Source organism: Apus apus, unplaced genomic scaffold, assembly GCF_020740795.1.
Source record: "Apus apus isolate bApuApu2 unplaced genomic scaffold, bApuApu2.pri.cur manual_scaffold_36_ctg1, whole genome shotgun sequence".
NCBI lineage: Eukaryota > Metazoa > Chordata > Aves > Apodiformes > Apodidae > Apus > Apus apus.
In genome coordinates, this window is record NW_026248850.1 from 82,695 (window position 1) to 96,217 (window position 13,523).

Consider the following 13,523-nt stretch of genomic DNA (forward strand, 5'->3'; position numbering starts at 1 on the left):
GACAAAACCAGAATTGTGTCCCCCCCCCCTCCAAGAAGGTTGAGGTCACCACCAGGGCTGTAGGACCAAGCCTGGGGAAGTCCTGGCCTGCTGGACTCAGGAACACATGGATCAGGAGTGGAGGCAGATGAAGGGCTGGAGACCACCCAGGCCCCCAACCATGGACGAGAAACCAGAGCTTGAGCCCTCAGATTTAGCCCAGCCATGACACGTGTGGGATGGAATCATCATGGGATGGGTTGGGTTGGTGGGACCTCCAAGATCATCCAGATCCAACCCCCTGCATGAGCAGGACACCTCCCACCAGCCCAGGCTGCTCCAAGCCCCATCCAACCTGCCCTTCAACACTGCCAGGGATGGGGCAGCCACAGCTTCCCTGGGCAGCCTGGGCCAGGCTCTCCCCACCCTCACAGGGAAGAAGTTTCTCCTCAGATCTGACCCAAACCTCCCCTTTTCCAGCCTAAAACGGCTCCCCCTGGCCCCGTCTCTCCATGCCCTGCTCAAGGTCCATCTCCAGGTGGAGGCCAGAAGGTCTCAGATCACTGGATGGTCCCTGCAGGAGTTCAGTGCCCAAGACTTTCATCAGTCATTGGATCGTCCAAACCACCATGGCTGGAGGACCTGAGCCCCTTGGATCTCCAAACCACCACTTTGGGCCGAACCCTCCTCCTTTTGGGTCTCCAAGCCTCTTTTTTCCTCTTCAAAGCCCCATGTTGACCCCATTTTGGGCCTCCAAGTCCCCTTTCCAGACCCAAAAACCTTCTGGACCCTCACAGGAGCCTCCTCAGACCCAACCCTTCATCTTTGGAGGCCACCAGCCTCCTCGGGGGGGTTTTAACCATCTTCCCTTCTCCTCCCTGCTCCGTGTTGGTGCCTCTGCTGTGGGGTGGGGAGGTCCTGGGTTTGTTTCTTCTGCCTCAGGGCACGAGGTTTCCTGTTGGTTTCCGGCCAGGAAGGGGCTGGAGCTTCTGCTGGAGGAGCAGCTGAAGGAACTGGGGGTGTCCAGCTTGGAGCAGAGGAAGCCTCCTGCACCAGGTCCCACCTCATGAGACCCCCGTGTCCAACCGGCCCCTCTTCATCTTGCCATGACCACAAGGTTCCACCTCCCCTGGAGAGACCCCCAAGTCCACCAGTTTTCAACACCCCTGTCCCCTCAATCCACCAGATCTCACCTCCCCAGACCCCCATGTCCACCAGATCCCACCTCAACAGGTCTCCATGTCCATCAGGTCCCACCTCCCCAGATCCCCTTGCCCACTATGTCCCCCCTCACCAGGGCCCCATGTCTACCAGGTTCAACCTCCCCAGGTTCCACCTTCCCAGCTCCCCATGTCCACCTGGTCCCACTTCTCCAGGTCCCATATCCCCCATGCCCCATCTCCCCAGGAGAGACCCTCCAGGTACACCAGATCTCACCTCCCCAGGTCCCCATGACCACCAGGTCCCACCTAACCAGGAGAGACCCCCAAGTCCACCAATCTCACCTCACCGGGCTTCCATGTCCAACTGGTCCATCTTCATCTGTCCCCCGTGTCCATCAGGTCCCACCTCCCCAGGTCCCCATGACCACCAGGTCCCCTCCTCAACAGGTTCCCATGACCACCAGGTCCTACCTAACCAGGAGAGACCCCCAAGTCCACCAGATCTCACCTCCCCAGACCCCCATGTCCACCAGATCTCACCTCACCAGGCTTCCATGACCACCAGGTCCCACAGCAAGTGGTCCATATGTCCACCAGGTCCCACCTAACCTGGTCCCCATGTCCATTAGGTCCCACCTCTCCAGGATAGACCCCCAAGTCCATCAGGTCCCACCTTCCCAGACCCCCAACTCCCCCAGGTCCCAGCTCCCCGCATCTCCTGCTCGGGTTCCAGGGGGCTCTTCGGGAGGACCTGCACCCCTCTCCTCCCCGCTTCCCCACCACCCCCTCGGCTCCTGCTCCCACCGCGGGTGGGACTTCCCCGTTCCCGGGGCTGCAGAGGAAGCCCCAGGGCAGGAGGAGGAAGCGCTGAAACCGCCGCTGGGGAGGAACCCGCCAGGAGCCGGGGGCACCAGCCGGGGGGAGAGGGCTGGGGGAGGTCAGGCCAGGGCAGCTGGGGGAGGAACCGCCTGGGCTGGGCTGGGGAAGGACCCTGAGGACCATCCCGTCCCATGGCCAGGGCCACCGTGTCCCTCAGCACCAGCAGGTCCCGCCGCGGCTCCCTCGGTCCCAGCCTGGACACCCCCGCTTCCTTCAGCTGCTCCCCACGGCTTCTCCAGACCCTTCTCCAGCTGCTCCCGGCCCTTCCCGTGGCTCTGGACACGTCCCACCCTCCCAGGGTCCCTGGGCAGAGGCGGCCACCCCATCCCAGACTGGTTTGGGTTGGAGGGACCTTCCAGATCATCCAGTCCCACCCCCTGCATGGGCAGGGACACCTCCCAGCAGCCCAGGCTGCTCCAAGCCCCATCCAACCTGCCCTTCAACACCCCCAGGGATGGGGCAGCCACAGCTTCCCTGGGCAACCTGGGCCAGGCTCTCACAGGTCCTGGAGCTCCTTCAGGTGCTGGAGGCACCTCCTGGAGGGATCTGAAGGTCCTTGAGGTGCTGGAAGCTGCTCTCAGGTCTCCCTGGAACCTTCTCCAGGCTGAACACCCCAACTCTCCCAGCCTGGCTCCAGAGCAGAGCTGCTCCAGCCCTCCCAGCATCTCCGGGGCCTCCTCTGGCCTCTCTCCAACAGCTCCATGTCCTCCCTGTGCTGGGGACCCCCCAGTTCTCCAGCTGGGGTCTCACCAGACCAGAGGGGGACAATCCCCTCCCTTGACCTCCCTGTCACCTTCTCCTGCTGCCACCCAGCCCACAGCTGGCTTTGATGGGTCACCTGGAGCTTCTCCTCACCCGACACCCCCAAGTCCTTCTCCTCAGGGCTGCTCTCCACCCAATCCCCACCCAACCTCTCCGGGTGCTCGGGATGGTCCCCACCCCCCTGCAGGACCTTGGCCTCCTCCACCTTCATCCCTTGGGCACAGCCCCACCTCTCCAGCCTCTCCAGGATGGACCTCCCTTCCCTCCAGCCCATCCACCCTACAAGAAGCTCCTGAGATTCCTCCTTCCTTGGGCTCTTGGGCCCCTTTTCTCTTCCTCCTTTCACCCCAGCTTCCCGGCCCATTAGACGTGGGCAAGTTCTCCAGCAGAAGCTCCAGCCCCTTCCTGGCCGGAAACCAACAGGAAACCTCGTGGCCTGAGGCAGAAGAAACAAACCCAGGACCTCCCCACCCCACGGCAGAGGCACCAACACGGAGCAGGGAGGAGAAGGGAAGATGGTTAAACCCCCCCGAGGAGGCTGGTGGCCTCCAAAGATGAAGGGTTGGGTCTGAGGAGGCTCCTCTGAGGGTCCAGAAGGTTTTTGGGTCTGGAAAGGGGACTTGGAGGCCCAAAATGGGGTCAACATGGGGCTTTGAAGAGCAAAAAAGAGGCTCTGAGACCCAAAATGAGGAGGTTTTTGGCCCAAAGTGGTGGTTTGGAGATCCAGGTGAGGGTGTGTCCTCCAGACCTGGTGCTCTGGGCTCCAAAGATCAAGTGTTGGAGCCTCCAAGTGGTGCTTTGGGCCCAGAACTGGGGCCCCAGGCTTGAAAAATGCCCACGTGGGTGGAGAAACGAGGGGGTTGACCCCAAAAAGGAGCATTTGGCCCCTTTGAAGGACAAGTGGGGGTTGGAGAAGAAGGTTCTGGGCTCCAGAGGGAAGAGTTTGATCCTGAAAACAGGGAGATGGAGCCTGAGATGAGGGTGAGACCCTGAACGTGGAGCTTTGGCTCCATCCAAGGTGGGTTAGAAGGTCTCAAGGTTGCAGTTGGGTTCAGAAGATGAAGGGTTGGGTCTGAGGAGGTTCCTCTGAGGGTCCAGAAGGTTTTTGGGTCTGGAAAGGGGACTTGGAGGCCCAAAATGGGGTCAACATGGGGCTTTGAAGAGGAAAAAAGAGGCTTGGAGACCCAAATTGAGGAAGTTTTGGCCCAAAGTGGTGGTTTGGAGATCCAAGGGGCTCAGGTCCTCCAGCCATGGTGGTTTGGACGATCCAGTGACTGATGAAAGTCTTGGGCACTGAACTCCTGCAGGGACCATCCAGTGATCTGAGACCTTCTGGCCTCCACCTGGAGATGGACCTTGAGCAGGGCATGGAGAGACGGGGCCAGGGGGAGCCGTTTTAGGCTGGAAAAGGGGAGGTTTGGGTCAGATCTGAGGAGAAACTTCTTCCCTGTGAGGATGGGGAGAGCCTGGCCCAGGTTGCCCAGGGAAGCTGTGGCTGCCCCATCCCTGGGGGTGTTGAAGGGCAGGTTGGATGGGGCTTGGAGCAGCCTGGGCTGGTGGGAGGTGTCCCTGCCCGTTCAGGGGGTGGGACTGGATGATCTGGAAGGTCCCTCCAACCCAAACCAGTCTGGGATGGGGTGGCCGCCTCTGCCCAGGGACCCTGGGAGGGTGGGACGTGTCCAGAGCCACGGGAAGGGCCGGGAGCAGCTGGAGAAGGGTCTGGAGAAGCCGTGGGGAGCAGCTGAAGGAAGCGGGGGTGTCCAGGCTGGGACCGAGGGAGCCGCGGCGGGACCTGCTGGTGCTGAGGGACACGGTGGCCCTGGCCGTGGGACGGGATGGTCCTCAGGGTCCTTCCCCAGCCCAGCCCAGGCGGTTCCTCCCCCAGCTGCCCTGGCCTGACCTCCCCCAGCCCTCTCCCCCCGGCTGGTGCCCCCGGCTCCTGGCGGGTTCCTCCCCAGCGGCGGTTTCAGCGCTTCCTCCTCCTGCCCTGGGGCTTCCTCTGCAGCCCCGGGAACGGGGAAGTCCCACCCGCGGTGGGAGCAGGAGCCGAGGGGGTGGTGGGGAAGCGGGGAGGAGAGGGGTGCAGGTCCTCCCGAAGAGCCCCCTGGAACCCGAGCAGGAGATGCGGGGAGCTGGGACCTGGGGGAGTTGGGGGTCTGGGGAGGTGGGACCTGATGGACTTGGGGGTCTATCCTGGAAAGGTGGGACCTAATGGACATGAGGGACAGATGAAGATGGACCAGTTGGACATGGAAGCCCGGTGAGGTGAGATTGGTGGACTTGGGGGTCTTTCCTGGTTAGGTGGGACCTGGTGGTCATGGGGACCTGGGGAGGTGAGATCTGGTGTACCTGGAGGGTCTCTCCTGGGGAGATGGGGCATGGGGGATATGGGACCTGAAGTGGGACCAGGTGGACATGGGGAGCTGGGAAGGTGGAACCTGGGGAGGTTGAACCTGGTAGACATGGGGCCCTGGTGAGGGGGGACATAGTGGGCAAGGGGATCTGGGGAGGTGGGACCTGCTGGACACGGGGGCCTCATGAGGTGGGATCTGGTGGACATGGGGGTCTAGGGAGGTGAGATCTGGTGGATTGGGGGGGCAGGGGTGTTGGAACCTGGTGGACTTGGGGGTCTTTCCTGGGGAGGTGGGACCTGGTGGACATGGCCAGATGAAGAGGGGCCGGTTGGACACTGGGGCCTCATGAGGTGGGACCTGGTGCATGAGGCTTCCTCTGCTCTGAGCTGGACACCCCCAGTTCCTTCAGCTGCTCCTCCAGCAGAAGCTCCAGCCCCTTCCTGGCCGGAAACCAACAGGAAACCTCGTGGCCTGAGGCAGAAGAAACAAACCCAGGACCTCCCCACCCCACGGCAGAGGCACCAACACGGAGCAGGGAGGAGAAGGGAAGATGGTTAAAACCCCCCCGAGGAGGCTGGTGGCCTCCAAAGATGAAGGGCTGGGTCTGAGGAGGCTCCTCTGAGGGTCCAGAAGGTTTTTGGGTCTGGAAAGGGGACTTGGAGGCCCAAAATGGGGTCAACATGGGGCTTTGAAGAGCAAAAAAGAGGCTCTGAGTCCCAAAATGAGGAGGTTTTGGCCCAGAGTGGTGGTTTGGAGATCCAAGGGGCTCAGGTCCTCCAGCCATGGTGGTTTGGACGATCCAATGACTGATGAAAGTCTTGGGCACTGAACTCCTGCAGGGACCATCCAGTGATCTGAGACCTTCTGGCCTCCACCTGGAGATGGACCTTGAGCAGGGCATGGAGAGACGGGGCCAGGGGGAGCCGTTTTAGGCTGGAAAAGGGGAGGTTTGGGTCAGATCTGAGGAGAAACTTCTTCCCTGTGAGGGTGGGGAGAGCCTGGCCCAGGTTGCCCAGGGAAGCTGTGGCTGCCCCATCCCTGGCAGTGTTGAAGGGCAGGTTGGATGGGGCTTGGAGCAGCCTGGGCTGCTGGGAGGTGTCCCTGCCCATGCAGGGGGTGGGACTGGATGATCTTCAGCTGCCAGAGGGGACAGGAACCAAGAGGGGGTGGTGGGAAGGGAGTGGGGAATCTTGGGAGGAGATGGGTGCAGGTCCTTCCAAAGCCCCCCCCCCCTTGAACCCGAGCAGAAGATTTGGGGAGGTGGAACCTGGTGGACACATTCAGGGTCTCACCCTCATCTCAGGCTCCATCTCCCTCTTTTCAGGATCAAACTCTTCCCTTTGGAGCCCAGAACCTTCTTCTCCAACCCCCACGTGTCCTTCAAAGGGGCCAAATGCTCCTTTTTGGGGTCAACCCCCTCGTTTCTCCACCCACGTGGGCATTTTTCAAGCCTGGGGCCCCAGTTCTGGGCCCAAAGCACCACTTGGAGGCTCCAACACTTGATCTTTGGAGCCCAGAGCACCAGGTCTGGAGGACACACCCTCACCTGGATCTCCAAACCACCACTTTGGGCCAAAAAAACCCCTATTTTTGGGTCTCAGAGCCTCTTTTTTCCTCTTCAAATCCCCGTGTTGACCTCACGTTGGGGCCTCCGAGCCCAGAAGGTACCAACCCCACGGGCACCAGGTGTTTTTACGGGACCTGGGTGGCCAAGAGGGACCAAAGGAGGGAGATGAGGAGACAGGACCAGGCGGGAGGGGAAGGTGGGGAGACCCCAGGGCAGGTGGAGCAGCCCCCACGGAGACACCGTGGAAGTCCCACCAACCCTCAACCACCACCCCCAGCTTTATTGGGACAAGCCCGGGGTGGGGGGACACAGGTGGTGGGGTGAGCTCAGGTGGATGGAGAAGGACCTGGAGAACCTGGAGGGGCTTTTCCTCCTGGTGGGTGGGCCTGGAGCCCCTCCCGGGGGGAAGCAGGAGGAGCAGGAGGAGCTTCTGCGTGGGCTGGGTCTTCTGGAGGAGACACGGTGGGGAGGGGAAGGAGGAGGGTTATGGGGGCACTTGTGGGTCAGGGAGCGCTTGGGGGGGGGTCCTGAGGGGGAACTTGTGGGTCTGGGGAACATGTGGGGGGCTCAGGAGACTTGTGGGTCGTGGGGGAACCTGTGGGTCTGGAGGGAGCACTTGGGGGTCAGGGAGCACTGGGGGGGTCCTGAGGGGGCACTTGTGGGTCTGGGGAACATGTGGGGGGCTCAGGACACTTGTGGGTCTGAGGGTAAACGGGGTCAGGGATCAGCTTGTGGGTCTGGGGGGTCACATATGGGTCCAAGGGCACTTATGGGTCTGAAAGGTACTTAGGGGTCCTGGAAGGCACTTGTGGGTCTGGGGGCACTTGTGGGTCCCTCGGGGCACTTGGGGGTCGTGGGGGAACCTGTGGGTCTGGAGGGAGCACTTGGGGGTCAGGGGATACTTGGGGGTCTTGAGGGGGCACTTGTGGGGCTGGGGAACATTTGAGGGTCTCAGAACACTTGTGGGTCTGGGGCGAACTGGACCTGTTGGAGTCACTTGTGGGTCTGGGGCTTCTTTAGGGGTCGTCCAGGAGACACTTGTGGGGCTGGGGGCACTTGTGGGTCAGGGGAGGTGACTTGTGAGTCATGGGGATACTTGGGGGTCCTGAGGGGGCACTTGTGGGGCTGGGGGCACTTGTGGGTCTGGGGGCACTTCCTAAGAATTCTCAAGTCTCCCCTGGGACCCCCAAGTACCTCTCAGCCCCACAAGTGCCCCCCAGCCCCACAAGTGCCCCCAGCCCCATAAGTGTCGCCAGACCCACATGTGCCCCACAAGTGTCCCCAGACCCCCACATCTCTTAGATCTGGGGGCACTTGTGGGTCGCGGAGCGCTTGTGGGTCCCATGGGGCACTTGGATCTCTTGGAGTTACTTGTGGGTCTGGGGCACTTGTGGGGCTGAGAGGTACTTGGGGGTCCCAGGGGAGACTTGAGAATTCTTAGGAAGTGACCCCAGCCCCACAAGTGCCCCCACACTGTCCCCAGACCCCCACGTGTCCTCAGACCCCCAAGTGCCCCATGGGACCTCCAAGTGCTCCCAGACCCACAAGTGCCCCCAGACCCACAAGTGCTCCGTGGGACCCCCAAGTACCTCACATTGTCCCCAGCCCCACAAGTCCCACGTGACTCCCAGACCCCTAAGTCACCCCCAGACCCACAAGTGCCCCCACACTGTCCCCAGCCCCACAAGTCCCAAGTGACCCACAAGTGCCCTCAGACCTACAAGTGTCCTCAGACCCCCAAGTGCCCCATGGGACCCCCAAGTACCTCACACTGTCCCCAGTCCCACAAGTCCCCAGTGACCCCCAGACCCCCAAGTGCTCCCAGGCCCACAAGTGACCCCCAGCCCCACAAGTCCCAAGTGACCCCCAAGTGCCCTCAGACCCCCAAGTGTCCTCAGACCCCCAAGTGCCCCATGGGACCCCCAAGTGCTCCTAGACCCACAAGTGTCCTCAGACCCCCAAGTGCCCCATGGGAACTCCAAGTGCTCCATGGGACCCACAAGTGCCCCCACACTGTCCCCAGCCCCACAAGTCCCCGGTGACCGCCAGACCCCCAAGTGTTCTCAGACCCACAAGTGCCCCATGAGACCTCCAAGTGCTCCCAGACCCACAAGTGCCCCCACATTGTCCCAAGCCCCACAAGTGCCCCCCAGCCCCACAAGTGCCCTCAGACCCCCACATGCTGCCAGCCCCACAAGTGACACCCAGACCCACAAGTGCCCCCACACTGTCCCCAGCCCCACAAGTCCCAAGTGACCCCCAAGTGCCCTCAGACCCCCAAGTGTCCTCAGACCCCCAAGTGCCCCCAGCCCCACAAGTGACACCCAGACCCACAAGTGCCCCCACATTGTCTCCAGACCCACAAGTCCCAAGTGCCCTCAGACCCCCAAGTGCCCCCAGCCCCACAAGTGCCCCCAGCCCCCCAAGTGCCCCCAGACCCACAAGTGACCCCCAGACCCACAAGTGCCCCTACACTGTCCCCAGCCCCACAAGTCCCTGGTGACCCCCAGACCCACAAGTGCCCTCAGACCCCCAAGTGCCCCCAGCCCCACAAGTGTGCCCAGCCCCACAAGTGCCCCCACACTGTCCCCAGACCCCCACGTGTCCTCAGACCCCCAAGTGCCCCATGGGACCCCCAAGTGCTCCCAGACCCACAAGTGCTCTCAGATCCTGAAGTGTCCTCAGACCCCCAAGTGCCCCATGGGACCCCCAAGTACCTCGCATGGTCCCCAGACCCACAAGTCCCAAGTGCCCTCAGACCCCCAAGTGCCCCCACATTGTCTCCAGACCCACAAGTCCCATGTGACCCCCAGACCCCCAAGTGCCCCATGGGACCCACAAGTGCCCCCACACGTCCCTGGTGACCCCCAAGTGCCCCCAGCCCCCCAAGTGCCCCCAGCCCCACAAGTGACCCCCAGCCCCCCAAGTGCCCCCACATTGTCTCCAGACCCACAAGTCCCATGTGACCCCCAGACCCCCAAGTGCTCCATGGGACCCACAAGTGCCCCCACACGTCCCTGGTGACCCCCAAGTGCCCCCAGCCCCACAAGTGCCCCCAGCCCCACAAGTGACCCCCAGCCCCACAAGTGACCCCACACTGTCCCCAGCCCCCCAAGTGCCCCCAGCCCCACAAGTGACCCCACACTGTCCCCAGCCCCCCAAGTGCCCCCAGCCCCCCAAGTGACCCCCAGCCCCCCAAGTGCCCCCACAGTGTCCCCAGCCCCACAAGTGCCCCCCAGCCGCTCCCAGCCCCCCAGGCGGGGGTTGGGGTGGGGAAGGCCCAGCCCCGGGGGGTCCCAGGGTCACCTCTTCTCCTCATCAGCAGGTGGGAGGTGATGAAGATGAGGCCGTTGATGACGAAGAAGGAGCCTCCAACCACCACCTCTCGGATCCAGCTGCTCTTGGGGCCTGGGGGGGGAGGAACCGAGGAGGGACCCGGTGACCACGGAGGTGGGACCTTCTCCTCCCCAACCCCCCCCAGGAGCTGGGGAGACCCTCGAGGCGTCACCCCGACCTCCCTCCGGGGGGGTCGTGTCGGGACGGGAGGACCCGGCGAGGAAGGGGGAGGTTGGGAGGTCCCAGCCCCGGGGGGTCGTGGTGGGTTCCCGTCCTGACCTTGGATCTGGACCCGCACCCAGGGGCTCCTCTGGGAGCTGACGAGTCGGTTGGAGAGGAGCAGGAAATAGGAGCAGCTGTAGGAGGCTGAGAGGCCTTCTCCTGGGAGGGTGTGGGGGTGGGTCTGGTTCTGCTTCCTGCTGGTGATGATGGTGATGGCCAAGCCCCGGGTGGAGAAGAACTGGACCTGGGCGGGCAGCTCTGGGGAGGAGGAAGGGACGGAGCAGAAGAGCTGGACCTCCTGGCCAGGGGCGTAGAGGAGCTGCTGAGGAACCAGGGAGAAGGCTGGAGCCTGAGGAGCAGCTGGAAGGAGAGGGGAAGAAGCAGCCCTGGAGGTGGGACCAAGCCTGGGGGTTGGCCCAGGGTCACCTCCAGCAGGGGACGGGAGGAGAAGGGTCCTTGGGGCCAGTCATCAAAGAGGGAAGGGGTTGGGTTTGGTGGGACCTTGGAGACCGTCCCTTGCCATGGGCAGGGAGGAGAGAAGGGTCCAGGGAGGCCTTAGAGCACCTTCCTGCACCCAAAGCACCCTCAGGTGCCTCCAGGAGGTTCTTAAACCACCCAAAGCACCTTCAGGTGCCTCCAGGAGGCTCTTCCAGCACCCAAAGCACCTTCAGATGCCTCCAGGAGGTTCTTAAACCACCCAAAGCACCTTAAGATGCCTCCAGGAGGTTCCTCCTGCACCCAAAGCACCTTCAGGTGCCTCCAGGAGGCTCTTCCAGCACCCAAAGGGATGTGATGAAGCCCTGGATTCGCCCCAAGCTTCCATTTCCCCACATCCAGGACACAAACCCCCAACCTACCATGGACCTGGATGTCCAGAGGGAGGCTCTGATTGGACCAGGTCTCTCCTCCAGGCTCCTCCAGGAGGTAGAGGCAGGTGTAGGTCCCGTTGGAGCTGCTGTTGGCCCAGAGCTGGAGAAGACCTCTGGGAGGAGGGAAGAAGAGAAGGGCTGGGAGATCGGTTTCTTCTCCGTTGGGTTGGAGGAACCTGAAGGTCTTGATGGTCCCACGGGTTGGAGCTGGAGCTGAGCAGGTCAAAGCCACCTCCTCCTCCTCGTAGAAGAACTGGTGGTCGGGTTTCATGGTCAAGGTGGGGATGGGCAGAGGGGCTGGAGAAGGAGATGAAGGGTTGGAGGGGGGGTCTCCGGGTTGGGAAGAGGACAAGGACACATCCCCCCCTTTCCACGTGTCCCTGTCCCACCTCCCTCCTTGGCTGGGCTGGAGATGGATCTCCTGAGGGTTCCAGGAGGACCTACCCATGGAGGCCACGGCCCAAGGCAGCAGGAGAGAGGCCAGAGGGAGAAGCCACCAGGAGGTGGAGGCTGCAAAGAGGAGGGACAAGGTGTCATCACCCCGCCCGTGGTGTCACACCCCCCTGGTGACATCACACACCCCCCTGGTGACGTCACACACCCCCGGTGACGTCACACCACCCCCTTTTCTCCACCTCCACCACCCCATGGGGTCCTCCTTGAGTTGGGGTCTTCCTTGGGTTGGGGTCTTCCTTGGGTTGGGGGGTCTATTTGGGTTTGGGGGGTCTCCTTGGGTTGGGGGGGTCTCCTTGGGTTGGGAGGTCTCTTTGAGGGGTCTCCTTGGGTTGGGGGGTCTCCTTGGGTTGGGGGGGTCTCTTTGGGTTGGGGGGTCTCCTTTAGTTGGGGGGGTCTCCTTGGGTTGGGGGGTCTCTCATCCAACCTGACCTTGGACCTTTCCCAGGGGTGGGAGCACCTCCCACCTCTCTGTCCAGGGTCTCACCATGGTGAGACCCACCCGTGAAGCTCCCAAGATGTTTGGGAGGGAAAAAAAAGGTCCCAAACCTGCCCCCCCCCACCACCCCCGGAGACCCCCACCCCCTCCCCACCAGGAGCCACCAACGTTCTGGTTTCAGGGTCACGTCGAGACCTTCTGGGTGGTTCTTTCCTTCCCTCCCTCTCCCCCCACCAAAGGTCCCTCCAGGAAGTTCAGCTCCAGGGACCTCCAAGAGGTTTGGAACTGGGACCTTGAGGGAGAAGGGTTGATCAGGGGGTTCCACCTGCTCTGGGTGTGGAGATGGGACCAGGTGGGACCTTTCCAGGTCCTCCAAGTGGCCACCAGGACCCACAGGTTGATCTGAGCACATCACCCCCTGCAGGAAGGTCCAAGGGCAGGTTGGATGGACCTTGGAACCACCTGGTGTGGTGGGACGTGTCCCTGCCCGTGGCAGGGGTGGGACTGGGTGGTCTTTTGAGGTCCCTCCACCCCCAACCCAGTCTGGGAGGGGTTGTTTTTGACGAACAGGGAGAGCAGAAGGAAATGGTGGAGCTGGCGTGGAGGAGCCAAGAGGCCACTGGGCCGGGAGAAGGTCCCGTGGTGGGACCTTGTCCAACCCCAACCCGGGCAGGAGCTTCTGCACCTGCTGAGAAGGTGGAGATTGAGCTGGTGGGAGAGAAGGAGCTTCAGGAACCCCTGGAGAGAGGAACTATGGGGGAGAGGAGATGGAGGAGGACAAAGAGGATGAGGAGGACATGGAGAACAAGAAGGCAGAAGAGGACCAGGAGGACAAGGAGGAGAAAGAGGACATGGAGGAGAAGGAGAAACAGGAGAAGGTGCAGGAGAAAGAAGGTGGAGGAGAAGGAGAACAAAGAGGACAAGGAGAAGGAGGAGAAAGAGGAGGACAAGGAGGAGGACAAGGAAGACAAAAAGGAGGAGGACATGGAGGAGGAGAAGGAGAAACAGGAGAAGATGGAGGACAAGGAGGAGAAGGAAGAGGAGGAGGAAGAGAAGAAAGGAGAAAGAGAAGGAGGAGAAGGAGGAGAAGGAGGAGAAGGAGGAGAAGGTGGAGGAGAAGGTGGAGGAGGAGGACATGGAGAAGAAAAAGAAGAAACAGGAGGAGAAGGATGAGAAGGTGGTGGAGATGGAGGAGGTGGGGGAGGAGGGCCAAGACGACAAGGAGGAGCAGGACGAGGAGCAGGACGAGGAGCAGGACGAGGAGCAGCAGGAGCAGCAGGACGAGGAGCAGCAGGACGAGGAGCAGCAGGAGCAGCAGGACGAGGAGCAGCAGGAGCAGCAGGATGAGGAGCAGCCCCCCGGCCCCAGGGTCTCACCCCTCCTGCCCCGGGGGCCCATCATGTCTCTGTCCCAGCAGGTCCCGTTGGCTCCGCCCGCCCAGCCCAGGCGGGTCCAGCAGGAAGTGACACAATGACCGGAAGTGACGTCACAGCCCCCCCA

At 62.3% G+C, this 13,523-nt stretch overlaps 1 protein-coding gene across 3 annotated transcripts; it reads right to left on the reverse strand.

The window, feature by feature from the left end:
* Window positions 1–6,866: 6,866 nt before the first annotated feature.
* Window positions 6,867–13,510, reverse strand: LOC127396246 (uncharacterized). 3 transcript variants are annotated; one of them, XM_051643868.1, is made up of 6 exons: window positions 13,400–13,510; window positions 11,576–11,641; window positions 11,120–11,428; window positions 10,320–10,520; window positions 10,011–10,112; window positions 6,867–7,152 (listed from the first exon to the last, which is right to left on the reverse strand). In XM_051643868.1, exons 1-6 carry the CDS (start codon window positions 13,422–13,424, stop codon window positions 7,031–7,033), a joined length of 825 nt encoding a protein of 274 aa, XP_051499828.1. In that variant the 5' UTR covers window positions 13,425–13,510; the 3' UTR covers window positions 6,867–7,030. The 3 variants fall into 3 exon arrangements, with proteins under 3 accessions (XP_051499828.1, XP_051499827.1, XP_051499826.1); XM_051643867.1 differs by having other exon boundaries at window positions 6,867–7,149; window positions 10,320–10,622; XM_051643866.1 differs by having other exon boundaries at window positions 10,320–10,622.
* Between the last annotated feature and the right edge of the window lie 13 nt (window positions 13,511–13,523).